General features: G+C 51.0%; 1 protein-coding gene across 5 annotated transcripts in view; it reads right to left on the bottom strand.

Annotated features, from left to right (window-relative positions):
- Positions 1-96: 96 nt before the first annotated feature.
- Positions 97-26759, bottom strand: part of ETS1 (ETS proto-oncogene 1, transcription factor) — a 77415-nt gene continuing 50752 nt past the window's right edge. For 4 of the 5 annotated variants that reach the window (XM_040534178.1, XM_040534179.1, XM_040534180.1 and 1 more), the window contains 7 exons: positions 24842-24961; positions 23983-24183; positions 20449-20526; positions 19385-19633; positions 15474-15734; positions 5423-5541; positions 97-4849 (listed from right to left, as the gene is read on the bottom strand). In XM_040534178.1, coding sequence (XP_040390112.1) covers positions 4634-4849; positions 5423-5541; positions 15474-15734; positions 19385-19633; positions 20449-20526; positions 23983-24183; positions 24842-24961 — 1244 coding nt within the window. In that variant the 3' untranslated portion in view covers positions 97-4633. Of the gene's footprint in view, positions 4850-5422; positions 5542-15473; positions 15735-19384; positions 19634-20448; positions 20527-23982; positions 24184-24841; positions 24962-25299; positions 25324-26759 lie in introns of those variants that run through there. The other variant, XM_040534181.1, reaches the window with a different exon arrangement.

The raw sequence follows: 26759 nt of genomic DNA, 5'->3' as shown, positions 1-26759 counted from the left end.
TGGGTCTGCCTTGTCCCCACTGTCACCTGCATGGGAAAGGCAGAGGCAGCACCCAGCGTGAGAACAAAGGCTCAATAAGCACACGGAGACCGAGCGTTATGAATTATTCTTCTTTTAATTTCACATGGTTTAAAATACGATATGAAATAAGGCTACAGTATATAAAAAACTCTCCAGCAAAATGATGTGCCAGCATCAGCAATTAAAACAAAACCAATCCCCTCCTTCTTTAAGTATTCAATGTAGGAGGGACTTTTTTTGTATCCTTTAAAAAAAAAAAAAAAAAAACAACACAACACACGGACACACACACACATCGCTACATCTCTAAGCTACCTCAGCTCAGTTTTTTTAAAAAGCACCTGCTTTTTCCTTTTTTTTTTTTTAATCTTGCTTTTAAAATTTTTTTCCACTTTTAAAAAATATAAATTATATGAAAATACAAGTTGGAAAATAGTCGAACAGCACAATATAACAATCTCTTTTTTTCTTCTTCTATGTTTATCAGCTTAAAAAAAATCCCATGTGTAAAAACAAAACAGAACAAAAAAAAACTTTTTTTTTTTTTTAACTGAGGCAGTTAATTCCTGGAGATATTCCATTATAACATATACGTATACATAGATTTATCATTTATTTAAACCTCTTTGGAATGTAGACAACAGCTCACGGATGTTATATAGACCCTACCAGAGAGCAGAGCACGCCAAGGAATCCAAAATTTGCGACATTTATGACGAAAAAGCAACCAAGCCCCAAAGCCTCACAGAAAACCCCTCCAGAAGAGAAATAGGCAGGAGGTGGAGACGCTTCCTGCGGCATCTGAATTTTTTGGTGCTTACCAGGACCGTTTTTTGGAGTAGGTGGCGCTTTGGGAATAGGTGTGGAGGTTAAATCTTAAAATATCTTTATTCTTGCCCTGTCGGGCATTTCTCCAGAGCGATCTCACGCTGAATGATCGCCCCTGGAGCTGGGTGGTCGTAGTGTGTAAATAAATGGATCTACACGTGCACACTCACCGGGTTCTGGCCATCGTACATGGGGATGGAATGGAGAGGGACAAGCAGCAGATAGATCTGCTTGCTTTTTGATCTGCTTTCTTTTTTTCCACCTTTTATTGAGGTCCCTTTCCCCTGATGTTGGAAATGACCCGTTCTCTGGGAAACGCACCTTAAAAAGCCAATTGGGAAAGGAGGGTCCCAGCAGGGCCGGGTACTGCCTCCCGAGCCCCGGGGAGGCTGCTCGCAAGAGCTGCGCCCCCAGGGCTGGGCTCAGGCTCTGCCAGGGGACAAAGGGGACAGAGGGGGACAGAGGGGGACGTGCCCTGCGGGGGTCAGACACCGGGAACAGCAGGTCACGAGCAGGACACAGGAAATACCCAAAGCCACCAATGCACTGGAGAGGTTCCACACCAGGACACAGTTACCGACTGCCAAGTGCCACAGGTACCTGCCGAGGGCGAAGCTCAGCCCCACGCAGAGAAACCAGCACAGGAGCGAGCCCCGTCCCTGGCAGACCTCTCGTCCCTCTCAAACCCATCCTTCTGGTTCAGCATGTGCATGGGTTAACCAAATTTTCGTGGCCTCAAAGAAGAGGAGGTCAGAGAGGGTTTGGGTTCCAGCACATCTGGTTCACACATCCCTCTCCACCAGTCAGCATGCAATTAAAAAGCGGGAGAAAATAAAAAGAAACAAGAACAAAAACAAACAAATCTGCAAATTTCCAGTGTATAAAAACAGCACACAGCCCTCTCTGGGATGGTCTCTAGAATGGGAACAAAAAGTAGAGGAAAATCGTGAATTGTGAACCTGGCTAAAGGATGTCCCTAGGACGACACTGCCCCTTTGCTGCTGCACTCGCGCACAGGCTGCGATCTGGGGTGGCAAACGGCCATAAGAAACAGTGAGGAAGCTCTGGCTAGGGTCTACTTCCAGAAAACAGAGCCATTCTCCATGATCTGCCCTTTCTAACCTTTCATCAGTCTTCCCGAGATCCCTGGGCATGGACTCTTGTGGTCGGTGAAACAGGTTCATTTTGGAAACCTTCAAAAAATCAGCACAGCAGAGCGGACGAGGGATTTCACCTGGCAGAACGATGGGAAACTCCCGTTTCCTTCCATCTGAGTGAAATGTCATCCCTGCTTTCTGCTCGAAGAAGGCACTTCAGCTGCAGCCGAGCACCTGACGGGCCAAGCACGGCAGGAGGCACTGCCCAGGGCACGGCGTGGTGCCACAGGCAGGACTTCTAAGGGCAGAAGGAGCGACTTTCAAAGCCATGCTGGAAGCGGCCCTTGAAGGGAGAGCTAAGGGCACTTGGCAGCTGCATGCAAGACAGCAACCGAAAGCCTACAGAAACTGCTGGCTGCTGAAAACCCCACCCAGACGGTGTGCCCCGTTGGGGTGCCCTTGTGCTCCCTGCCTGCTGCATGTTTCTGTGCCATTGCACCGTGCCCGCTCCTTGGTGAGCTGGTCCCTGCCAGGTAAAGCCCTGGCGCCTCGCTGCAGCTCCCCACTATCTACATTTTTCCTCTCTCCAGCTCCGAGCTGCTCCCTTCCATCTGCCCAAGGAGACCAGCTAAGTTTTACCTCCCAGCAGGCAGCGTCTCATCCCTCCTTTGGTGCTCCTTTCACCTTCCTCCCGTCCCCTTTTCCTTCCTTTCCATCCACCCCACTACTTTTTCGTACGCTCAGCGGGACGGTGTGCAGCCCCAACCCCGTGAGCATGCCCCACAGCCTCCCTTACCTAAGCCCCCGGCTTCTTCCCCCCTGCACCATCCTGCCTCGCCCCCGCGCCGCTGTCTCACAGTGCCTCTGTGTTAACGCAGCTACCTAAAACACACAGATGGACAGACAAACAACACACAAAAAAAGGTACTTTTGGTTCAAATGCATAATACTGTCTTTAAAATCAAAATGCCCAACAGCTCTCCAGGGCAAAAGCCCCGATTCTGCAGCCGGATCCACACGGGTCCGGCTGTGGGGTCATATCTAGGTATTTTAACTTTCACTGCCCTGTCCTCTGTCACCTCGAGCCCAGCCCTGGCATCAGCCTCGGTTTGCTCAGAGCATCCCAGGGACTGCTCGATGAAGCAGGAGTTGCTGCTCTGCAGGCAAAGCAGCTGCAGAAGGCTCAGAGGACAGGAGGAGCAGCTCCCCCCGGGACTGATCCTGCATCGGTCTTGTGCGCGGGCAGGCACACGAGGCGTCTCGTTTACCCCAGAGACAACAGTCATATGCTTCATGTTAATCACACCCTGACACGCTTTTCGGGATCAGCCTTACAAAGGGCGGTAAAGAACCCATTTGCAAGGCCAATTTCCTTTCTGCATGTGCCCGGCTGGTTAAGACATATAGCCATAAAGGTAGAGCTGGTCAAAACAGGAAGGAACAAACACTTCCTTTTGGTTTTTCAATGTTTTACGAATTTTTTCCCCTCATCGATTTGTATGTTTTTCAGTTACCACATTCAAAATATGGGAATTTCTCCCCCGTGACCCCCCCAAAAATGAAAAAGTTCTCGAAAGCACCAGAGTGTTCCTTGAGCGAAAACGCTCCCTGGAAAACGTGAAAGCCATTTTCGCTGCACATCTCGGTACGTTTTGGAAAGCCGCTTTGTGCACAAAATGCAGCTGTAAGAAAAAAAGACCTATTTTTAACAGCAACAACAACAAAGCGCTGTCGGAAATTTCAACCAGCTTTATCAGCAAATGGCGGAGCAAAGCGCGTGGGACTCAAAGCAAGAGCGGCACACCCAGCCAGCATCCCGAGGAGCCAGTTTGGAGTTCATTTTCCTTCACATACGATTCAGAGATCACGAGTCGTAGCGCTACACTTCTCCAGTGGGGTCTACATAAACTTCTTTTTTTTTTTTTTTTTCCTCACTGTGATAAAACTCTCTGCTGGCATAACAGAAACAAACACACACAATATTGCAATACTGAGACCATCTTAGAGCTTAAGACTATTTAAAAAAAATACTGGCACAAAATTTAATAAAATAAAACTTTAACAGATTAAAAAAAAAAAAAAAGTCTTGATCCCTCCTAGCAAAAATTCTGCCTTTTGTATAAAAGAAGACAATCGACAGAAAGGCGATGTAACAAGAACAACAACGAGTTCTTGTTTTTTTTCCTATATTGCCCCTCCCCAAAGCAGGAAGTTTCACCCACTTTTGTTTTCCCTCCCCCCCGAAAAAGTTTAAAATCCTCAAATCCTTAGGAATACTGTCATTTCCTGAACTGTCAGTTTGTTGTGCCAACAGCACAATAACCGAAGGGATCCGTTTGTTAATAGGTTTTCTAAACAGCAAGGGACGGGGAGGATTTTTTTTTCTTTTTTTTTTAAAGTGAGCTACATTTTTCTGGCTTTCTTAAAACTCAGAATTTCACCCCAAAAAAGCCTGTCTTGGAGCTTTCAGAAAAAAAAGGCCCATCCTTCTCCGAACCAAACTTTTTAGGTTTTGACGGAAAGTTTGACTCTTCCGCCACCCTCTCTCCCAACATCCTCAAAGCATCAGATCTGAGTTGCTCTTAAAAAAAAAATAACGAAAAAAAAAAGGAAAAAAAAAAAAAAGATAAAGTCCCATCAACTCTCCAGAATGACACGAGGCCATCGGCCACCCCAGCCGGCTGCCTTCACTCGTCGGCATCCGGCTTGACGTCCAGCATGGTGTGGAGCTCCTCCGGCGTGTAGCCCAGCAGGCTCTGCAGGTCGCAGACGAAGCGGTAGACGTAGCGCTTCCCGGCCGTCTTGTGGATGATGTTCTTGTCGTAGTAGTAGCGCAGGCCACGGCTCAGCTTCTCGTAGTTCATCTTGGGCTTGTTTTTCCTCTTGCCCCATCTCCTGGCCACCTGGGAGAGGGGTGGGGAGAGTTAAAGAGGGGAAGGACCGCATGGGATGGACGGGGAGGGTCTTTCTGGCTTCCTTGGGCATCCTTTGGCAAGCAGCCGTGCTGGCCATGAGGGAAGGGAGAGGGCTCTCCTCTTCCTCAGGACAGACTCAGGTCACAAGCATTAAAATTTATGACCCCCCCCCTCCATCGAACAGCAGAGCAGTGAGGAGGCCTCTACAATGGTACAGAAGCCAAGGAAGGGAATGAACAGCCCATCCATTTCCCAAAATCAATGGGAAGCCCCAAGTCCCACCTGCACATCTTATTTGAAGAGTTCTGTCACCATGCCTTTCTCTAGTGTTACAGCTACTTCCCAGCAAACGGGGGTGTGCATTACTGCTTCCTACATATATATTATTGCAGCCCAGTTTTTAACAAGTTTCCAGCTGGGCTCTAATTCATTGTTTTCCCCTACATAAGACCAGAACAACACAACTGCCCCAAACTCAGCCATGAAGGGTGGAGAGAAGAATTATCCTAGCAAATATTTCAGTGGCATTTGGGCTGAGCACTGAATTCCTGGGTACTCTACCTCATCTGGATCGGAAAGCTTGAACTCCCAGCCATCGCCCGTCCAGCTGATGAAGGACTGACAGGACTTGTCAGTGAGCAGTTCCAGCAGGAATTGCCACAGTTGGATGGGTCCGCTGCCTAGAAAGACAAAGGAAACATGAGACATCAATGCCAGGAAAGCACAGCCCCTTCTATCATAGCCCAAGGGGGAAAAAATCGCATGCAAATGGTGCTCACTGGAAAAAAAATAAAAGCTACCAATGAGAAAAGAAAAGTCAGTGGCTGCAGGGCAAGATCTGGGCTGGGATGACAACTTGAGAGTTAAATCCTGCAGGTAAAAGAGCTTCCTATTTGCAGCAAGAGCTGAATATTCATGCACTGGAATGCTTCACTTCGAGTTACATAAATAGGATTATTTTTCTGGCACCCAAACAGCGAGCAGTCGTTGTCTTGGCACAAGAGCACCACCGCTTCCTACGTGCCAAAAACCTCCTGGCCATTGAATGAACTCCGGCAGACTCCTGCTTCCCGACCTTGACTCTTTGCTCCGTGGCTGTTTACGGAGATAAAGGGGACCCAGGTATGAAAATTATTTGGCCCCTTTCCAGGGCGTGTTGCTGCAGGCACGGACTGCGCCGGCACACGGAGATGGGCAGGGGCTGGCGGTGCTGGCAGGCAGAGCTCAGCCCCACGCTCCCCGGGGCTGCTGGTTCTCCTTACCCAGCAAGGCAAGAGCATCCCTCGCCGCTGATGTTCAGCCTCTCTTTACAACTCCACGGTCTCCCCATTCCGCATGGATGCTAATTTTGGCCAGCAGCAATTTGTCTCAGGGTCCCGGGCCCAACACACCTAATGTGCAGTAGCCGGTGCACCACACTGAGAGACTGAGGCTTCACAGCCTGGTTTTGGCTGGATTAATGGTTTATGTGGAGTGATTTAAACAAAAAAACTTATCTCTTCTGTGCACTTGTGTCCCAATCAAAGGTAGAGGAGAAGCCCTCAAGCCAAAAGCTCTTTGATGAGCAACTTTCAACTGTGGCCACAGCCGAAATATTGCGCTTAGCTCTAGGAAATGTGTTCTGGGAAAGAGTCTGAAATGTTTTAAATGGAGCTTAGAAAATCTCAGTAATAATAATGACAATAATAATAATAATAAACAGAGCCAGAGGTTAGAGGAAATGATTTATCACCAAAAAAATAGCGCTGGATTAGGATGGCAGGCAGGATGGGGTAAAGCCGCCTGCTGACAGCAATGAGAACAAGCTTCAAGCAGGGAAAAAAGTTATTTACTCAGAAAAAGGGATGGAGAACAGCCTATTTCCATGGATGACAATGGAGACGTCAGTGCTGTGGCTGCAGGATAACCCGCCGAAGGAGGAGAGGGGTGTTCCCCCTTTTCCACAATGTTTCAAGTGACTCAAAAAGCAGACAGGCTGCTAGAGAGCAGGAAATGACAGAGCCGGCTCCAGGACAGGCGCACAGGGATCGGGGAATCACTGCGCCCCGTCCAGCCCTCCCCAAGGGGCGTAGCTCTGGCTTCCCCTAAGAAATCCCTCCAGATTTTGAGGGCGCTGGGTCCTCTGCCAAGCCACGGAGCACAAGTAAAGCCCGGCTGGCCGGCAGCATCGCATCCCTGGTACCCCAGCCCGGGCTGTGGGCAGGACAAAGCAGAGGGCTCAGCATCTCTGGCTGTAAATGAGGAGACGCTTGGCAGGGAGAAGCTCCAGCCTGCTGTCCTCAGCTGCAGCTTGCCCAGAGGCTGACTCCGAGACCTCCGGTAGGGGTGGAGGCAGAGCCGCGTCGCACCGCCCGCAGCAGAGCAAGGGAGGAAACGCAGCTCACGCCTTCGCCTCGCGTCCCAAATGGAAGAGCCAAAAGCCTGGCCCGAAATGTCATCGCATCTCAAAGTCTTGGCCTACTTACAGCACCAAGCCCTACGTACAGGGAAACTATTGGGCAAGAGGGTATTTCGGCCTCCTGAGGCCCTCCAGGGGGAATTGCAGGTGAATTCATGCAGGGACAATTTCTCACCCCATCTCACTTTACACCAATCCCCTCCACATGTAAGGAGAGCAGCCAGTGCCAAAACCAGGTCAACAAAAACAGTCCTAGGGAGCAAGACCGAAGCGCAACCAGGTTTGTCACCCTGCTTTCTCTCTTGCCCAGAAAAACGAACGCTCCTCCCCTAACATATAACAGATGGAAACCCACTGCTTGGGCACCAGCTTCTTGGTGAGCGAATCCCTTCGAAAAATCCCCTGGGCCACCCTGGAGGCTTTCGAGGTGTCGGGGACTCGATGCGAGAGGCGCTGCTACGCCCGAGCCAAGCGGCCGGTGCGGTTCACGCGCGGTGCTGGAGGCTCGGCTGCCAGCTGGCGTGGGGAGGTGTTGGGAAACCCAGCAATTCCTCGCCCTCTCTCCAGCGAGCGAGGTAGGCTCCTGCCGCCGTGCCGGGCGCTGCTCCGGCGGGTATTTTGGGATTTTGAAGGAAGCGGTGTAATGCAGCGGCTTGTGCCTTGGAAGAGGGATTCCCAAGGTCTATTCCTAGCCGCCTGTGGGACTAGTGTAAAACCCCAAATTCCTCTGTGTTGGACAGGCAATTATGTCAAGAATGTGTTTACTGCACAGCTCGCAGGCATGTCTCAGCTCCTATAAACACACACCCTGCCAGAGGGGAAGGCAGCGGAGGCCCTGCAGACGTGCTGCCGCTGGGGCACGACGCCGAGATGTCAGCGGGGCTGACACGAGGTGGCAGGAACCAAGCCCCAGCACATGCCCAAGCCTGCGTGCCCGAAAACAGCGCTGGGGAGACCACGGGAGCGGTGGCGTCAGCGGAGGAAGGAAAAATGATCAGGGCAGGGGTGCTGGGCGGTCCGTGCATGGGCTGGTTGGGCAGAATAGCTGCAATTAGTGCTGAGAAGGCTATCTTCGGAGGTTAGTTTCTTTTGCCTGCTCTGCAGCAAAGCAAGGTGCAGAGAAGTGTTTCTCCCACCACCTAGGAGAGGATTTCCCCGTGGCACTTAGCTTGCACAGAGACATCCACCCACCCACAGCGCATCCCCAGCGTGACGCTGCCGGGCTCGCCTCCGCGCCCTGAACCTCCACCCCCCGCAGCTGGGAGCAGCGCCCATTTTCCATCCCTTCTGCTTACACTCGTCCTCCCATCCCCAGCTGAGGCTGGAAATCCCCACCCAGATGCCCGGTCCAGCTCCCTCTGCTGCAGAGCTGTGCCAACACCACCATGCCAGCACAGCTCGGCGACTTCACCCCACCAGGAGACCTTGTTGCCTTGCTCATCCCCAAAACCAACCCCCCCCGCTGGAACACTCCTGCAGCCTTTTCTTGGATGCAGCCCCAAGCGTGGGGTGCAGGGACACAAGCCACCCTTTATGGTGCCGGCCCCGCCGCGCACACCCAGGGACTTCCCAGACCAAGCCGCCCGCCCCGCCGCGACCCCTGGCACCCGCGGAGGCTGCTAAGAATAGCGCCCGCCCGGGGGGCTCGCCGCCCAGCAGGGCCACAATGGGGACCCTGTCTCGCCTCGGTGGCACTGAAGAGGGTCCTTCAGCAGGGCCCGCTGGGGAGTGTCACACCACAGGAATTCTCCCACGTCAGGGGGAAAATATGCCTCTCTTGCTGGATGACAACCGGCCTCTGCTCGGGCTGAGCGGTGCCTCCTTGGCTGGAGCTGCACCAGCCCTCCGAGGTCCCCACGGCATCCTCGGACAGGGCTGGAGGTCCCCTTCTGCCTTCTCACCCCTGGCTCTGGAGAGGGGTTAAAACTAAAGTGCGCCATCTCCAAAATCCTGCCAGCCCTTCTGCAAGAAGTGCTTTGCTAGCTCCAGCCTTTAACCCAAACCACGGGCTGGGGACCTAAGAGCCCTCCACGGTGTCAAATAAATGTGGTTGTGACTCTGAATCCTAAAATTCGGACCTGGAGAAGCCTGCCCATGTCAGAAGTGACTCCTAAACCCTCCGAGAGCTGGAAGTGTTGGCCCCGTTGGGCAGCCCTTTGTGGCAGCGCCTGGTTTTTATACAGATTTTAGGAGCCTCTGCAGTGAAGTGCAACCGCTGGTGTCTCCAAGGGCTGGGCCAGAGAGGGAGGGGACAACCGAGACAAAATTTGGGCAGGTCTGAGCTGGTTTTGCATTTGTGCCTCTAGCAAGCGAGTCTGGGGCAGGCGATGCCTCAGGCCCTGGTCCCAGCCCAGCACACCCCTGCCGGAAAGTGGGCCACTTTCCCCGCCGCCGGCGCAGACAGGCTGTGCGCCATGCACGGGAGGGCCCGGGCCCAAAACGCATCATCCTCACCGTCTCTCGAGCCGGTTTCACACCCCCACCCCTCTCAACGGCCTCTGTTTGAAAGAAGGAAAACAAAACAAAACAAAAAAAAAACACTTCAAAAAAAAAAAAAACACAGCACACCTATGCTTTGCGCTCTGCGGTTTGTGGTTCCAACCAAACACAGCGATTGGGCACAGCAACATCTCCAAAACAGCCTTCGCCTCCGTCTCGTGCCCACCTTGCCCAAGCCCCCCGTGGTGCCGATGCAGTGCCGGGGTCCCGAGCCCCCCCTTGCCGTGCCAGGCAGGGGACTGCAGAGCTCGGCCCTATCATCGCCGTGTCGGCCCCAGCCCTCGCCCAGCCCGGCCACACCACTGCCCAGGGCAGGTTTTGTGCAGGTCAGGGGACACCCGGGTGCAAATCAAAGCATCTCCGAGCAGCAGGTGTGAACGAGGTGGGGAAGGACCCGAAAAGCTCCTTCCCTCCACGTGCTTACGGAGCAGCCAGATGGGCCACTCCGTGCTATTGCAGCTTTCCTGAGCCGTCTCCTCCGTCTCGAGGAGAACCACGATCAGCCTGGCGAAGCACGAGGGGCTCGGTGAGCTTCACGTCTCCCTCCTGCCGGTGGTCCTGCCGGCGTGAGCTGCCGTGCGATGCCCCGAAGGGGGCACTGAGCAGCAGCTGCTGCTTTGCTCTCGCCTCCGGGCTGCCGTGAAGCTGCTGAGGGGGCTGCAGCAGCACTGGGGAGAGCTGAGCTGCCGTCACGGTCGGGCAGCGGTGCGTGGGGCTGATTTCACTGTCATTTGCACATGTCTGGCAGGTGGGGCAGGAGCCACTGAACCAGCCCCGCGTCCCACCCTGCAGCTCGGGAAGGGCTGCGGGGCCCGGACAGGCGCTGTGGGGGAGGCAGAAAACCAGCAGGAGCTGCTGCTGGCCACGCTTCAAATCCCCCTACTACAAGGGCAGGTACAGCACAGGACACAAAATGAGCGAGCTAGCACCATCACCTGCATCTCCCGGGCTGGAGGGGCTGTTGTGTTTCTTGTGACTGCCAGGGCCAGCTGGCTGCACCTCCGGGTTGCCCTAAGCAGAGCTACAGGCACCTAGGATGCTCACGGAGGCACGCTCTTCAGCAGTGCGGAGCGCAGGAAGGAAGGATGCTGATGTTTCTAGGAAAGCAACTGCACAGACTCTGGATGCCAAGGACACCCGGATCTCCGGAGCACAGCAGGAGAGGGGCCAGGAAAGCAGCTGCCGGTGGATTTTTGGATGCCCACGAGCGCAGCACATCTGGGGAGCTCGCTGGCTGGAAGCTGCAGGCCAGCAGCGTAAGCAACAAGAAGGGAAGAAGCTCTCTTGAAAGAGACCCACTTTCTTTGGCATCAGCTCGACTTTCTTGCAGAACAGCAGCTGCGTGCTTTCACTTCTGTGTCACAGATAAGCATCGCTCAGAAACGGAGGCCTGTCGAAGGCACGGCTTCGGGCTCCGCACCACAGACACTTGGGACAGGGCAGACGGGTTTACCCAGCACATTCGGGCCGTATCGACACGGTGCCATGAGCACCGATAGCGGGGCTCGGGGCTGGACCCGGCCCAGGCAAAACCGTTAGCTGTGCGGACACGCTCCTGGGCGCTCGGGCGAGATAGCATCTCAGAGGGGTCGGCTATTCCCAGCACTACTTTCTGTCTTCTCTAAGGGCAGCATGATAACGGAGATAGCATCAATCTGTCGCTAAGAGAGACAGTCAGGTCCTGCGTGATATTAGCTGGGAAGGAGGCGTTAACTCTCTAGGTGCTGGGATTGTCTGTAAAGGCTTCAGCAACTCCCTAGCCAGGCCCGTAAGAAAGGACCACGTTACACGTGCAACACTGGCCTTGCAAACAAGGGATCGAGCTCTGCTTTGCAGTCACCTCACCCTGCTCGTCCCTCTTTCCTCCCTTCCCCTCCCAAACCCGAGGGGAATCGCTGTGCTCCGCTGGTTCGGCTATTTGGAGCAGCACATCGCAGCTCGGCAGCAGGGCTCGGGCGCTGCGGCAGCGCTGCGAGACGGAAAGCCCCAGCCTGCACAGCCGGTGCTGAGGCCCTGCACGCCGCAAAGCCGACACGCGCATCTCGGCTCCAAACCCACGCAGGTGCTCAAGAAAAGCTGAAAGCAACTCAGCCCAGGGCGGCGATTGCCGACGGCCACAGGGGCGCAGGGTCTGAACCTCCGCTGGACCTGCACCACCGGGAGGACAGCAGCACAAGTAGGTCAGAGGAGTGGAAAAATAAACACAGGGCAGAAAGGCCGAAGACCGGTGCGGTCAGACCCACACCACGGGCAGCGCTCCGCTCTGCTACGCCCCGTTGGTGTTCATCCATCAGGTCTCACAAAGGATCGGGGTGGCTTGTTGGAGCCAGCAGCTTGCAGGATCCGGCTACAGCACAGCCCCGGGCAGGGTGCAGGTGGCAGGGAGGCAAAGCTGAGTTCGCTTTAGCCCAGCTGAGCTCGGGTATGGAGGGATCTGTGTGCCAGCGTGCACCTAGCACGAGCCACCCGCCCACGCCGAACGCTGTGTGGCTGCACGAACCTGCTCAGATAAGTCAACGTGAGACCTAGCACATCTGCCTGCAGAGCAGATGCGTCCTGATGCACCCCGGATGCATTCTCTCTCCGTTTCCTAGGTCATTTCAAAAATGAAAAATAAAAAAAATCTGGCTCATTGTAAGACTCAAGTTGGCCAAGCCCAAGGGAGGCTGCCCCAAAACCCGAGGTGTCCAGAGATGGCCCTCCCTGCGGCTATGGAAACTGAAGTTCACCAACTCCGGAGCAGTTACATTTCTCCTTCAAAAAAAGATAAGAAAATTGCATCAACCTCTATCTGAGCAACCATGGCAACTTGTTAAATTAGGTCAAGATGTGGGGGCAGATAACACAGCTTTGAAAAGCTGCTTGCGAGCAGGGTGAAGAACACATCAAACGCAAATGGCGCTTCCGCCAAAATGCACCTTCTCACCAAAGCATGCGCCTCCTAGGGCAGATACCATCAGCGATCTGCCACGGCTGCGATAAAGCACTGTGCCACCTCCCAGGGCCGCGGGCAAAACAGGCACGGTGACAAAACCCGAACGATATTGTCAGGTTCCTAAAGTGAACCCAGAGGCCCTGGAGACGAAGGACGCCGTCTGCCAGGCTTCGCCCTCCCATTTGCACTCTGCGAGTCCTAAAAGGCTCACGCTGAGACACGGTGGTGTGTCTCACATGTGGTGTGTCTGCTGGGTGCTCCAACAGGCTGGCGACGGGATGCCCAGCACTGGACACGTGCTCAAGGCATCGCCTGAGTCAGAAATGGGAAGCAGGGGTCTCAGGCACTTTGGGGTGACGCTGGGCTGGTAACCCCCTGCTCTGCTCGTTTGGAGGCTCCACGGCCTCACCGAGCTGCACAGAGCCCAGACTTCAAGTTCCTCTGCTCTAGCCACCAGACAGCACTTCCTCCCCTGAGTAAAAAGCAAGTAAAGCAAATTAAAAAAAATAAATAAAAAGAAGAAGCCAGGAGTTCTGCCTGAGAGTCCCCACTGTCCTTGCTCAGCTGGCCCAGGAGAGGTCCAGCACTTCTCCATGGACAGCCTCAATGTTATTTTTTTTGCAGAAATATGCTACTGCAAAGCACTTTCAAGAGGGCCTGGTCCTCCTATGGTCTGTAAGGCAACATGTTCTCACTTGCTCTCGCTGTGACCTGCTTTCACAGCAGCCTGGCTTTGCCTTGCACCCACGCTGGGCTCCCTCTGCACAGAAAATATAAGGTGCTGACAGGTCAGTAGGCTTTAAAAAGGGACAGAGGACTTCCCTGGAGTCACACGTCTGCAAAACTCATCTATCCAAAGATATTTCCCAACGGTGAATGCAGGCAGTGGCGGTTTCAGCACTGAATTACTGCTTAGCAGCCTCCGGGGCAAGCAAGAAGTGCTGCAACCCAAGGATTTGCAAGTGACCGATGTTTCTGGAAACCTCCAATTTTCCTTTCCCCCATTTAAAGTTTCTCAAGTGAAGCAATGAAAAAAACTTATTGATCATGTCAAAATGCTTGGGCCGAGGGATTATCTTCCCAGCTCAAAACAGGGTTTGAAATGAGGCAAGGGAAAAAGTTACGCGGCGCAGAGCATTTGGAAGTGTGCTCTGGCACTGCCTTAACTGAGGTCTGACTTTCCTGACGGCAAGAGTCCAAGGACACTCTTTGGGGTGCTAATACCCCCTGGCAAAACACCGGCTCCAGCTTCGGCTCCTTGCTGGCAGAGGGAGGTGGGAATGCCGCCTCTCCGCGGGGGCAGCGCTTCTCTTCCAGGATCCAAACAGGGAAGGAAGCACCCAGCTTGGGCAGCACAGCTCCTACCTTCGCCAGTGCTCCCGTGCCTCAGTTTCCCCAGCTGTTGAAAAGCAACCAGTGCTCCTGCCCAGGCACCGCGTACCCAAAACACTTCCACAGCCCTGGTGAAAGGCGTTATCGGGAGAGAAGAGGAGTAAAGAAGTGCATGGAGTGCTCACCGGTCTCTTTTCTTATGAACATCAACTTCTGTGGCAGGGCAGAGGACGGTGTCTGGGGGCGTAGCCCCTCCTACTGCTCGTGCCTCTCCCTTCCACATCCCCCAGCCAAAAACCATTCAGGAATGGCAGAGCACACTTTTATTTTGCATAGACCTGGTCGAAACTGGCTCATTCAGCAGGCCAGGCTAAGCGTTCTTTCTAACTAAAGCTATAGCAACAAACCACTTCCTTTTTTACACATAGCTCCTAAAATTATCTCTCCACCTCTCCTCCCCTCTGCATTTACCCCCAACAAAAACTAGATATCAGCCCTAAGACGAGCCGTGCGTGGGAGGAGATTTCAGGGACAGTCGCACCTCAGGATCTGCTCTGAACCTTTTGATGATCTTTATCTGCACAAACTATTTCCACTGCTTGGCTCCTCTGCGCCACAGCTGCTACCAGCTGGGGCAGGAGGGATCAGTATGAACAGGGGAGAGGAACAGCCAGGAGTCTGTCCTACAAATTCTACCTGCAACTCAGGGAAGAGATACGGCACGGAAGGGCTGGAAAGGATTATCCCAACATTAGCATGAAGCCCTATACCACTAGGTTTCTCTCCGTTGAGAGAAGAGATGGCCAGATTGCTGGAGGGCTGTCACATAAAAAGCCAGAGTTTCTGTGGTCTATCACCTTCTCATCTCTCCCAGCGCAGGGAATGGAAAATATTTGGGTCTGCTTTGGCACAGTCCCATCCCTGCCTCTCACCAACACAAAGAGCAGAGCACAGTCCCTCCTCGCTGCTGAAAGGGGATAAGATCATTTTGCATCACGCACAGCAGTGCTGAAACGCAGCCACTCCTGCCTGAGGTGGGAAACCACAAGCACGTGGCCAGCACGTTGCATAAAAGTGGCGGATGAGGAAACAAAGGCTCTCTAGTATTTTGTGTTCTCAACAATAGACACCAGACACCAGCTCCTACCAAACTCAACCAGGAGGCATCCAGGTGTAAACGAAAACACAAGGCATCAATTGCCCCGTGCTCAGCTGTGTCCTCGACCCTCTGCGAGGGCTGGAGTGCCCACGCCCAAAGGACAAGCAGCTTTGGGGGGTGCTCTCAGGTGTGCACACATGCATGTGGTTGGGACACCCCAAAAACCCTCACTCACAACAATGCAAAATTGGGCAACCCAAAGACCCTGGAAGCTCTGCCCTCTGCTAACGGAGAGGTTCTACCCGAGGTGCTCAGCAGAGAGGTGGTCTCCCAAGGACCGTGACCCTACCTGTGTAGCCAGCGAGGGCAGCAGCAGGAATGACAGGCTTGTCCTTGTTCATATCGGCCCGATCTCGAACATAGTCCTTGAAGGTGCCCTTGGGCTTGTGGTTGGGCAGGGCGGCGGGGTAGTCCTCCGAGTCAAAGCTGTCATAGGAGGGGACGCGCTGCAGGCTCTGGAAGGAGGACTGGCTGCTCCAGGACTGCGTCAGGCGGTCGCAGCTGTCGTAGCTCTCTATGCTCTCAAAGGAGTCCTGGCCACCCAATTTACCTGGGGAGAAGGAAGGGCACGTGAGAGGTGCTTGGCCAACACCGGGATGCTCCAGCTGGCTGTGGCTATGAGCGGGATGCTTCATTTGCCCGCAGCACAGGCAGAAGGCAGCCAGGCAAACGCTGCTGTCACACTGCACCTCACACCCAACCAAACTCAAAAGTAAGCCCTGTATCTGGGATACCTTTGTTATCTTCAGAATTCAAAAGCAGGGCTATCTGAGCCCTGGAAAAGGTCAGGCAGCAGAGCAAGGCAGGCAGAATTTGGGGAAAAGCCCAGAGTCCTGACTCTCTATCTGAGACAGACGCCGGGGGCTAACTGGAAATTGCCCTCCGTTTCAAAAGGCAATGGCAGAGAAACAATCCACTTTAGACAGATATTCGGGGCTTGGTTCAGGTGCCTGAACATGGGAACTGCAGGGCCTCTTGCTCTTATTGCAGACCCGTACCTTTCTGCAGCAAGTCCCATACTGAACTGCCAGCCCCGTGCAAGTGCTCCTCAGGCACGTTCAAGGGCACCGGACACCCGGCTTCTTGACTTTTCACGTTTTCTACAAAACTCTACAGCAGCCTTTTATTGCCATATGTTACAACCGACTTCCACCTTCAAATCCCCAAGCAGCAGCAGATTTGATGGAGGAGGAGAGCAAAAGGCTGAGAGCTCAAACAGCTATGTTTCCAGTTCTGGTAAGGTGAGCACAGCTGGCTTGTATCAAGGCTACTCTCCGGGGTATTTTTAGTAAAGACCAGAACATGAGAGGCCAGATCCTTAGCAGTGCTATGCTGATTTACACCCTCTAGAAAACAGCACAAGTATACCCTCTGTACTTAAAACAGAGAGCTAAAAAAGGATCCGAAGAACAAATTGAAATTGCTCTCTCTGATCTCCCTTACGCTGACGATTGCTCAACATCTTTACTGACAAACTAAGAGTGCAACAGGATCATTCAAGTTCACTAATTTCCCAAACTGGGCTAAAAACAGCTGCTGGGATTGTGCAAGAGCTCCTGGAGAAATTTCCATTGGCAGAGCTACCCGCAGCTTGGGCCCAGATATTAAATCACAGGGGAACAGGAACGTGGAAGGACGCTGGCACGCTCCCCCGAATATTTGTTGTGCTGTAGTTCGAAGAGCACTTGCTGCAAAAAGGCTTAACTACTGTGGGTGCAGAGCTGTGCCAAGAAGTCAGCTCTGCCCTGATTGCTGGCCTCGGCTACAGGCATCTTCCCCTTCATCCTAAAAAGATGCTCTCTCTTCAACCAAATCAATTAGTCTTGTAAGCCTGGGATTCCAGCTTAGGCTCACCTTCCCCTTAGCATGATTTCATTAGACTCAACGTAGTCTAACCCCCAACATTTCCCCTTAAAGGCCTTCCTGGTAGTTACTTCTAGCGGGTCTGTGCTTCAGAATGATTCTCCTGATAATATCCACGCTACATTTATTTATGTATTTATTTAAGGATTTCACAAAATGTACTTCAATCACTTCCTGAATTCTGTAAGGGGAAAATAACACCATTTTGTGCACGTTCATTGGCATAACCACTTCCCTGAGAAGTCTTGGGGTGCGATCCCTTTTAGAAAAGGAATTAAAAATCTGCCAGATGAACAGCTTCAGTGCTGGGGACGTGACTTGTGCTATTTCACTGAAAATTCACCCAAATTTGACCTAGCTGTGAGCTTTTGCAAATCACGCCTTGCACCTACTCAGGAGAAGTTTGTTAAGAGTTTGGCAGCTATGCTTTCCAACCAGACGCCTTCACTGATAAGGCAGAGTGAAAAAACTCCCAGGGAATCACAAAATTAGCTCCTGCTGCCCACACAAAGAAAGGCGAAAGGCGACTGTCTGGAAAACCTTCACCCTGACTCTTCCTTAAGTGTTTGACTTTGCGACTGATTAACCTTATAAAAGAGTGGAAGGTAAATGTGAATGTAAACATAAATAAGCCGGACTCTGGTTTATATTAAGGCTTCTTTATACCACTCTGGGAGTATTTATGCCACCCAAAGGCCCTTCTGGGTGGCTAAAATGTAGTGTTAGTGTAAGCATGGCCAGGGCCTGTTGCATTTCTTCAACCACAATCAGTAAGTTAAAGTGTCTGCTAAAACCAGGGGCACTTGGTCCCCAATGCCAGGTTAAGGTCTCTTTCTTCCTTCCCTTAGAACCATTTTAGGCTTTCCAGTAGGAACAGGCTGAAGGCATAACTGCAAAAGCATTCCTGAATCCTTGCATTTCAATGAGTATTATTAAAAAATCACAAATGTTAAAGAAGAATTCAAGAAAAGGGAAAGGCACAGATGAAAGATGGCCAGAAAAGCAATCCCGGAAAGAGAAGCTTACCTAGAATTATACCACTACCCCTTTGATTCACTGTATCATCCAAGTCACCTCTCTCATATTAACACTCAACCAGCAGAAGCAGAGGTAATAATACAAATAATAACTTTCCTGTCATTAGCTCTCCCAGCCTTGAAAAAGAATGAGCAACATAAAATGAGCGCCGCTGTGCAAAGCATATGCGATGCAGGCCTGCAAAGGGGCTCCAGCTTTCACAGGGAACCAGCACATCTTCAGCTCTCGGTGCTGGATGAATGAATGGGTTTAAATATTCAACATCAAACCCGGCTCACAGTAACACGTTAGTATAATGAATTTTAGGCATAGGGACATCTGGATTCTATTCAGGGCGCGATCGCAGGCAGGTCAGATCTCTACCCCATGCCTCAGGTTCCCTACCTGGAATCAGGAGATAATGATACCCCTTTGTAAGTGACTTTGAGCTCTACGGATTAAACTCTTTCTTTGAATATATACTGTGAGCCAGATCCTCAGCCTCGTTTTAAGCAATGTAATTACAAAATAGTTGGGCATCTGGGCCCCATGTGTTCAGAATTTAATATTAATTGAAAAGGCACTTGGCTCAGATCCTCAAAAGTGTTTAGGTGTTTAAAGCCCATCAACTCAAACAGGAATCATGTACTTATAACTCTTTGGAGATGTGGGGTTGTAGCACAAGGATTCAGGGGGTCCTTCAGTTCTGTCATTGACCCAACTCGTGACATCTGAGTCTCCTAACAAAGCATAAGGCTTGGGTTCACTGGAACAGATTATCGGTTCAAACAAACAGCCATCAAACTGAACGGAGATAACGGATAAAGACTGGATCATCAAGTGTAAAACCTTTCAGAGCCTCGGACAGTAATTCCTGATGAGAACTTGTGAAGGATTTGTGGGTTTTTGCCTGGTCTCCTAGGAAAATGAGATTTATACAACCACACAGCAGTCTGTCCTCCCTAATAACCTTAAAGCCTATTTCAGCTTCACTCAAGTTTGACATCAAAGTACAGAGCCAGAAATGCTACACTTTTGCAGATGTAAAAACAGGCAGCAGAGCAGAGACAAGGAAGACCTTCTTGTTTCCCCTGGAGTGCAAGGCAGGGAGGGCTCAAAGCCATCAGGGAATTATCTGGGAGTTCAACCCCATAAGAGACACACGTAGGGAAACAGCTCCACTACTGGCATCGCACGGCTCCCTGTTGGATTTGGGCCCCGTCAAGGACTATCTCTACAGACGGGAAGGCAGCATTTGTGGGTTCATATAAGTAGAGAGATCAAGAACCCAGGCAAGCCCTGGGAGATGCCCAACTGTACCTCGACTGGCACGCCCCATGCACATGTTATCTGGCGTTACCACTTCTTGCTTGATCGTGAAGTAGTCTGTCTGCAGGGAGTCCGTCTGGACGGGGTCACGCAGGATGACTGAGGAGTAATCGTTCTCGTACTTGAGGGACAGAAGCTCTTCCGAGCTGATGGGATGGAGGGTCTGGTAGGACTCTGTGATGAAGCTGGGCTCGGAGAACTCGGAGGGAGGCACGCACTGTGCATGCTCGATGCCATAACCTGTTGGCAGGACGGGAGTGTCAGAAAGCAACGCAAACACGGTCAGCTTGAAGAAACCAGAGCACTGCTCACTGCCCCTCCAGTCTTCCACAGCACAGTAAGATTCAGGGTCTGTGACGCAAGAGAAGACTGTCTTTGGATATAAAATATCTGGCACAATTGGGAAATACTTTTGAGTGAGGTTTCTAAAAGCTATATACAGATGGTGCCTTATAATTGCGGTGATTTAAAAAAATAAGACATCATTAATTACACTGAAGTCCTCTCAAGCAAGCTGCTAGTGGGAGAAGCTGGAAAACCATGAAGAGCATACTCTCAGCAAAGAGCTATGGGTAAGAGAAATTTCACTGATGACTGCAATACATGGTAACTTCCAAAGTCACCTTCCAGAACCTGGAATCCCAATTCAAGTGATTTTGTTTGTTTGTTTAGTTGGGGTTCTTTTGCTGGTTCATGAAGTACACTACAAATCTCAAATACTTTTCTCTTAAAGAACATCTCCAAATCAATGGCAATGGGAAGTGCAGGAGTTTGGACTGATAACTCATCTCTTTCTTCGCCAGGTTCCTACCTAGCAATCCTGAATTAAGCCTTCTTGCCCCATTCCTCCCCTAACCCCACACCTTTCTTGTTAAATAAACTTCTAAATAAGTCAACCCAAAACAGCAAGGAAGACTGAGTTACACATTTTGCATGCTGTGCCATGAAGGGGAAGTAACTGCACGGTGCAGTCCTCATGTGATGCAGACAAACCTCTAATAGGGGGCACTTTTACACCTGGAAGCACCACAACAATAACAGTAAGCGAGACTTACTAATGAAGTAGTCTGAAGTATAGCGGGATTCTGGATATGCTGCATTCACTCCGTTTGCGGGATACGGTTTTATCTCTTCTGCAAAGAAGAAAAGGAAGCAAATGTCACATGTCCATAGACATACCATGCCTTGCAAAACGTGCTGTAATGCAGAGAGGTCGAAACTTCCTAAAATGCTCCTCCCAGGGTTAAACTGGGACATTCAAAGGAACAGAAGTGCACAGTTAGGTGCTGAAATCCCACTGAAACATGCACTCGATGCATTTGGGCTCCTTTGGGAATTCTTGCTGGAGGCATGCACAAATTTAAACAAAACAGCAGAAACAACAACCTTCTCAATCAGTGGCTCCAGGTGGTTTTGAAAAGCTAGTTAAAAATTAAAGAAAGCACGGAAATTATTTATTGTCTGTCTTTCTTTTAAGGATTGTTTATTACAGTCACATGTATGAGCTCATGAAAAAAAAAACCACCATACAAGGACAACTGTTTTCCTGAAAAAGTCCCTATTTTAGACCAGCAGTAGGTGTGAGCAAGTGAGTGGGTAATGCATACCAAACCAGCTCCTACAACCCTAAATTAGTGCTAATTCCCAGCCTACACGGCACGTCTACCTTACGCCTGATGAAAGCGGAGGATCCCATGCTCAGAGCAGCTTTGCCACCCTGTCCATTAACCAGCTCCTGATGCACACTCCATAGGGAATACACGGGCAGCACCGCAAATTTTAACCTTTCTATAGGCGTGATTCACCCAGAATGAGCAAATATCACATCAAAGCACAGATTCTCTGCTTTCCACTGCTTTTTCCAAGAACTTTGGTACTCCTGGGCTTGGCGCTGAATTTGCTTTCCCATGTAAAAGCCGCACTGTTCCTCCCCTGACCAGTTTTTCCATTAACACCTTACTCATTCCAGCACGGCATGCGGGCAGAGATACCAGCATGGGAGATTTTATTTTCTTTGCAGAGGGTAACAAAAATAAATAAAAAAAAAAAACACGGACAACTCCGGGTTATGTTTATTTCTGCTGAAGCTAAAGAGAAGCGAACCGAAGATAACGCACGTTTGCTTGCAAGGAGCCTAATTTTGGCCCTCTCTCCTGGGGATTGCAGGGTGGAAAATATTCTCTAACAAAAGGAGGTTTTGTGCAAACAGAGAGACCTAATGAGAAATGCTCTTTTCCTCTCCCCACGGAGTCTGCCAAGGGGCAGGGTGGGTGACCACAGGGAAAGAGAGCAACCTTCAGCTATGCTTACAGTCAAGTGGAGGGCACTGCTGACTGCTGGTAACTGAGGAGGTTATTTTAGGAAGAAATTTGGAAAAATATGCCTGAAAATACCCAAATCCATGCAGGGAAAAGTCGCCCATCTGCTGCCATTTTTAAACCCTGAGCAGGCTGCGGTACATGAGTCACTCTCTCGGAAAGAGCTCACAAGGGACGCATGTTAGCAGGAGGGACAGCAAGGTCACAGCCTGTCCCAGCATGACCCCACTCCAGCAGTCACACCACCACAGGTAATGCCAAACATCGAGGGGTTAACCACCACTCTCAGCGTCCACATCCCTGAGCGAGGATAGTGGGCAACTGGGGAAGACGGGAGAGATGGGAACTGGCCAGTTGGACGTGGGCTCACCAACACCATGACGCTATAGGTGAGCCTCGGGAAACCTTGAGCTCTTCATGTTTCACATCCCCAGCTGCAAAGCGGAAAGAAACATCTCGTCTCACAAGGAGAGCGATGTGGCAGTGGCCATTTTGCACAGTTTGTTTGTGGAACACCACCACAACAGAACCCAGACCTTGTCTGGCCTTTGGAGATGTAACAAGTAAGACAAGTCCCATGACTTACAGGCAACAGGAATTAGTCCTTGGGGTGAAGTTGGTTATTTCCTGGAAGCCCTTCTCAGTTACTCTCCAAATACTTCATAGATATTGCCCCTCTGGGAAATGTGTTAAGAACCCACCATAGAAGCTAAGGCTCAGATAACTTACGCAAGAAGTGACAAAGTCACCAGTAAAACAGAACATAGAACAGAGGTTTCTTGGTTCCCAGGGCTATGCCAACAGTGTTGAGACAAATAAATTGTCTTACTCTTTTTCATCCTTCTGGAGGAAAAGCCGCAATAGGTAGAAATATTTCCAGCATCTTTGTAAAAGCCCTTATCTACCTCACACCTTTTGCATCCTCATAACTGCAGCATCTAAGCACCAGCATGTGTCAGTGCTGTCAGGAAACATGATCCCTACTTTACAGTTAGCAAAACTGCATCACCAAGTTCATCTGCGTGCCTTGGGGGATCTGCAGGAAGAGCAGGGCTGGGAGCAAACCCAGCCATCAGTCGGTACCTGCAGCACATCGCGCTGCTGCGGGTTACAGCACAGACAAATGAAGGAGGGTTGCAGGAAGGCAGAGCTGTGTTACAAGCACTGGCTTACAGCAAGTAGAAATCGGACTGACCACAACCCTTCGCTTTGTTTGGTTATACTGCTTGCTGTTGATATAAGCCCTCATTAAAAATCATGCAAAACGAGACGAACTGAACAGATACGGAGTCAAACAAAGAGCAGAAAAACAGCCTGTCATGCACAGAGCCTGGGAATAGCCATGTTTACCTTTTGCAAACCACAGGTAGCAGTAAAATTAGTAATCAGCAATTAACATCCATCTGTCAATGGTTTCCTGGAAGGCATAACTTTGTTTCCCCTCCCCTTCCTGTCACCAATACGGGCCCACTGACAAGCACGCAGGGTCAGCACGGCAGCACAAGGGATATTCCAGGAAGGCAATTAGCTCTGCACAGGAATGAGCTAGAGAAGGACCCAGATCTGCTGCTGCTCCTGCTCATGACTTGGTTAAAGGTCTTAAAGATCTTCACCCGCTCTTTAGGAACCATCCTAGGTGGGAAAAGTGTTGCTTCTGCATCCTTCAGCCACATGCCATCAAAATCAACACCTAAAACAATGCATACCTCCCCTACCCAACTAAAATAAATAAATTAATGCCCTCAAATGCTTGCAGGTGGCTTCTGCCATTCCTTCCTGTGTGGGACACAGCCACTCAAACTCAAAGCCATTACACTCATGAGACATAAAACAAAGAAAAGCCGCTTCCAATTGCAACTGGGAAATTAGGGTGGGATTTTGGTGATATTGTTGTACTTAGTTGCACTGGAGGAAGTAGTAAAATTCACAGCAGGAGCTGAACGATCTGAGGAAGAATGCCTTGGAAAATCCCACCATCGTTTCCAGGCAGGCAGAGCGTCCCTGCCTGCTGTGGATCCCGGCCAAGCGGCCGGCGTAAACACCCTTCCTCTTTCAACAAGTGCCAGGATTTGCACTGCCCATTGCAGGTTGGGATGCCCATTTGAAACCCTACTGGAAAGCTAGGCTTTCAAAGACGCTTTTATTGGGATTGCAGCCCAAGCTGAACACCTCATTGCACAGCCAGATTGTAAACCAAGCTCCTTGGAAAGGCCCAAAGTCAGAGTAGCCAGGACCACATGAGCTATTCACCTTGGAGACCCCAGGACTCACCTTTCTGCAAGATCTCCAGATGTTCCCAAAGGATATCTCCCACAAAGTCAGGCGCTAGCTCCAGGAAGCACTCCTTGCCCAGGGCACAGAGGGCAGCACCATTCATGCAAAACTTCTGGAAATCCACTCCCTTCAGGCTGAACTCGTTCACTGCCCACATCACCCAGTCCCGCACGTGCGTCTCCGTCCACTGCTGGGGATCTGCACCAAAGGGTTGTAGAAAAGGTTCACTAACAAGCAAGCACAAGCCATTTCTCCAGGAAAACAGGACACTAACAGTGCTACAGGTGGATAAGCACCTGCACAGCCTCATCCTATAGAGACCGAAAATCGATTGGCAAAAGGTCAATATGTGGTGGGGGAACGCTGCACCTACAGCCAGTTTGGATCAGCCCTATTTGCAGACTTATTTCATACAAAGAATGAGCTTTGGATTTGTTTGGGACTTCTAATAATCCTGACGCTTCTCTGACTCCTTTTTCCACCCACATCTTGCTTGGTTTCCCTGTTATCAGCCTCTTGTAAAGGGTCCCAGCTGCTTTTCCATACTGTGGACACGACTTGTAAATAGAAATCTCCGAGTCTCAACAAAGTGGCAGGAGCAGTCTCGCAGCAGAGGTTATCTCACTCCGTTAGCAGGACAGACAGGCACAGTCTGTCAGACGGGTACAGCTTGCAAGCGGTACTGAAAGGTTTGGCCTCCGTGTCTGGATTTTTCCAGCTGATGCTACCTATAAACGAGGCAATGCTGCACGGAGGGAACCAGTCAAAGGGATGGCAGATGTGGGGAAGGGCATCCTGGGGGGAGGACACGATCTCTGTGTCTACCACAGCTGCTCACCAGGAAGCCGTGTCTTACCTTTGGGGATTCCCAGCCGCTGCTGCTCTTTCGCAAAGCCGCTGAAGGTGGCTTTCAATGCCTGAGACATCATTTCTTTGCTGCTGGGGGTTAACAAAGGCACATCTGCACATTCCATATCTGAAAAAAGCAGGAGAGAAAAATGGTCATAAGGATTGGGAAAGACAACAGAAGTCCTCACATTACTCTGTCCTTTGGATTGTCAAAAAGTGAGCAATCCATTCATTTTTTGCTCTTGAAGTTTTTCACACCCTCCAGCGCAAAATCTAAACCCTGAGAGTCCATAAGCAGGCTTCTTACACACAGAAGAAAAAAGAATCGCGTGCGTGAAGGGCACAGACGAGCCCTGTCTGGTAAGCTGGGTTACACGGTGCATGTGGTCTCCCTGCGAGCCAACCACAAATGCGCTACTGGAAATTTGACGGTGGTATCAAAGACCAGCACAGACAACAGCTTACCCAGCGTCGTCACCCCAGGTGGCTTCTGAAGTCTGGGAGATGGCTGAGCAGTGCCAGACACCAACAAGGGTAAAGGGTCCCACACCAGAGTGAACAGGACAGCATGGAGAAAAACATCCCCGAATTACCGCTCCACTTCTGGGCATCCTGGCCCATAGGAAAGCAAGAGGAAAAAAGTAATTTTAAAGAATCAACAGGCGATCCTGGAAGAAGTAAGTTCACAGCAGGATGAGGCATGATGAAGAACCGGCAGAAAACCCATCCAAGGAAGGAGGGAAAACAAAAGAGCTGGAAAATCCCACATTAGCACAGAGTTACATCATGCGAGGCCGTAGCACGGCGGATTCGGAGTGAGTCACCGAGCAGCGCGCAGCCGCCCCCATGAGAGACGCGGGGCCAAGCCAAGAGCCGGGCCTTGGAGTCAGTCCTGATGAGAAGCAAAGGTCTTCCTCTCTTTCTTTCCTTTCTCTAATTTACTTGGAAGGAGGTGGATGTTCGTAGCCAAAGAGTTTCATAAACAAAAGCAACTGTTGTTTTTTTTAAAAAAATCTCCTCATTCTGAATAAAAGGTTTGGCTCTTTTTCATATATTTTAAGCATTCCTGAAAACCATCATTTGCGGAGAAGGAAAGCCTCTTACATTCACCGTCTCAAACAACTGGACTTTATCAGGCCCATTGTAAACCTTCCGCCTGAGGCTGGTTTAACTCCGTAGCCTACTGGAAATTTTTCAATGAAAACTGTTCTCAGCGGAAAAATGACAACACGCACAAGCTTTTTTGGCGTTTTCATCAACATCTGGACACAAACATCAAAACTCATAGTACTCTCTGGTTTGTGGAAACCCTAGCCACTATCGCCCCGCGTCGATTGAAGCTCTGGTTTAGTGACCCCGTACACACGCAGAGCAGTGCTGGCTGCGGGTGGCGGCCCCGATGCGGGGAGAATCGGGGTGCAGCCGCCCAGCAGAGGGGTCCTGCTGTGCTCACGGGCAGCCAGACCTGCAGGTATCACCGAAACTCCACACAGCTGGGTTTTTTCCCCAAATGAGGACCTGGGGCTGTGTCAATAAGCGCCCGCGTTCGGCCCCGCAGCCCAGGGCTGACCACGCTGCAGAGCCACCCTAAATCACCACCCGGCCCTATTCCGCTGCCCAGCCCTACAGAGCCGCTTCCCTGCCTCCATCTCCGCACCTTCCACCTACTGGCCCCAAGTAAAAGATTTGCAAAATCAGCTCCCCTGTTTCCAGCTGCCCGTAACCTTACTCATCCCCTCACCCAATGATTCTTTGTTGAGGTAGCGCCAGTGAAATCCCCGACACCGAGCCTCTGGGGGCCCGATTCCTCCCCCCAACCCCACCACATAAATCAAGCATCGCCTGCCACGGTGGAAGTATCAGGACCTTCAAAAGCAAATAATGCATTCAAAGGCTATTTGGCAAATTGCACTTCATTATTTACT

This window comes from Cygnus olor, chromosome 22 (genome assembly GCF_009769625.2).
Source record: "Cygnus olor isolate bCygOlo1 chromosome 22, bCygOlo1.pri.v2, whole genome shotgun sequence".
NCBI classification, from domain to species: domain Eukaryota; kingdom Metazoa; phylum Chordata; class Aves; order Anseriformes; family Anatidae; genus Cygnus; species Cygnus olor.
This window is presented reverse-complemented; position numbering and strand designations above follow the sequence as displayed.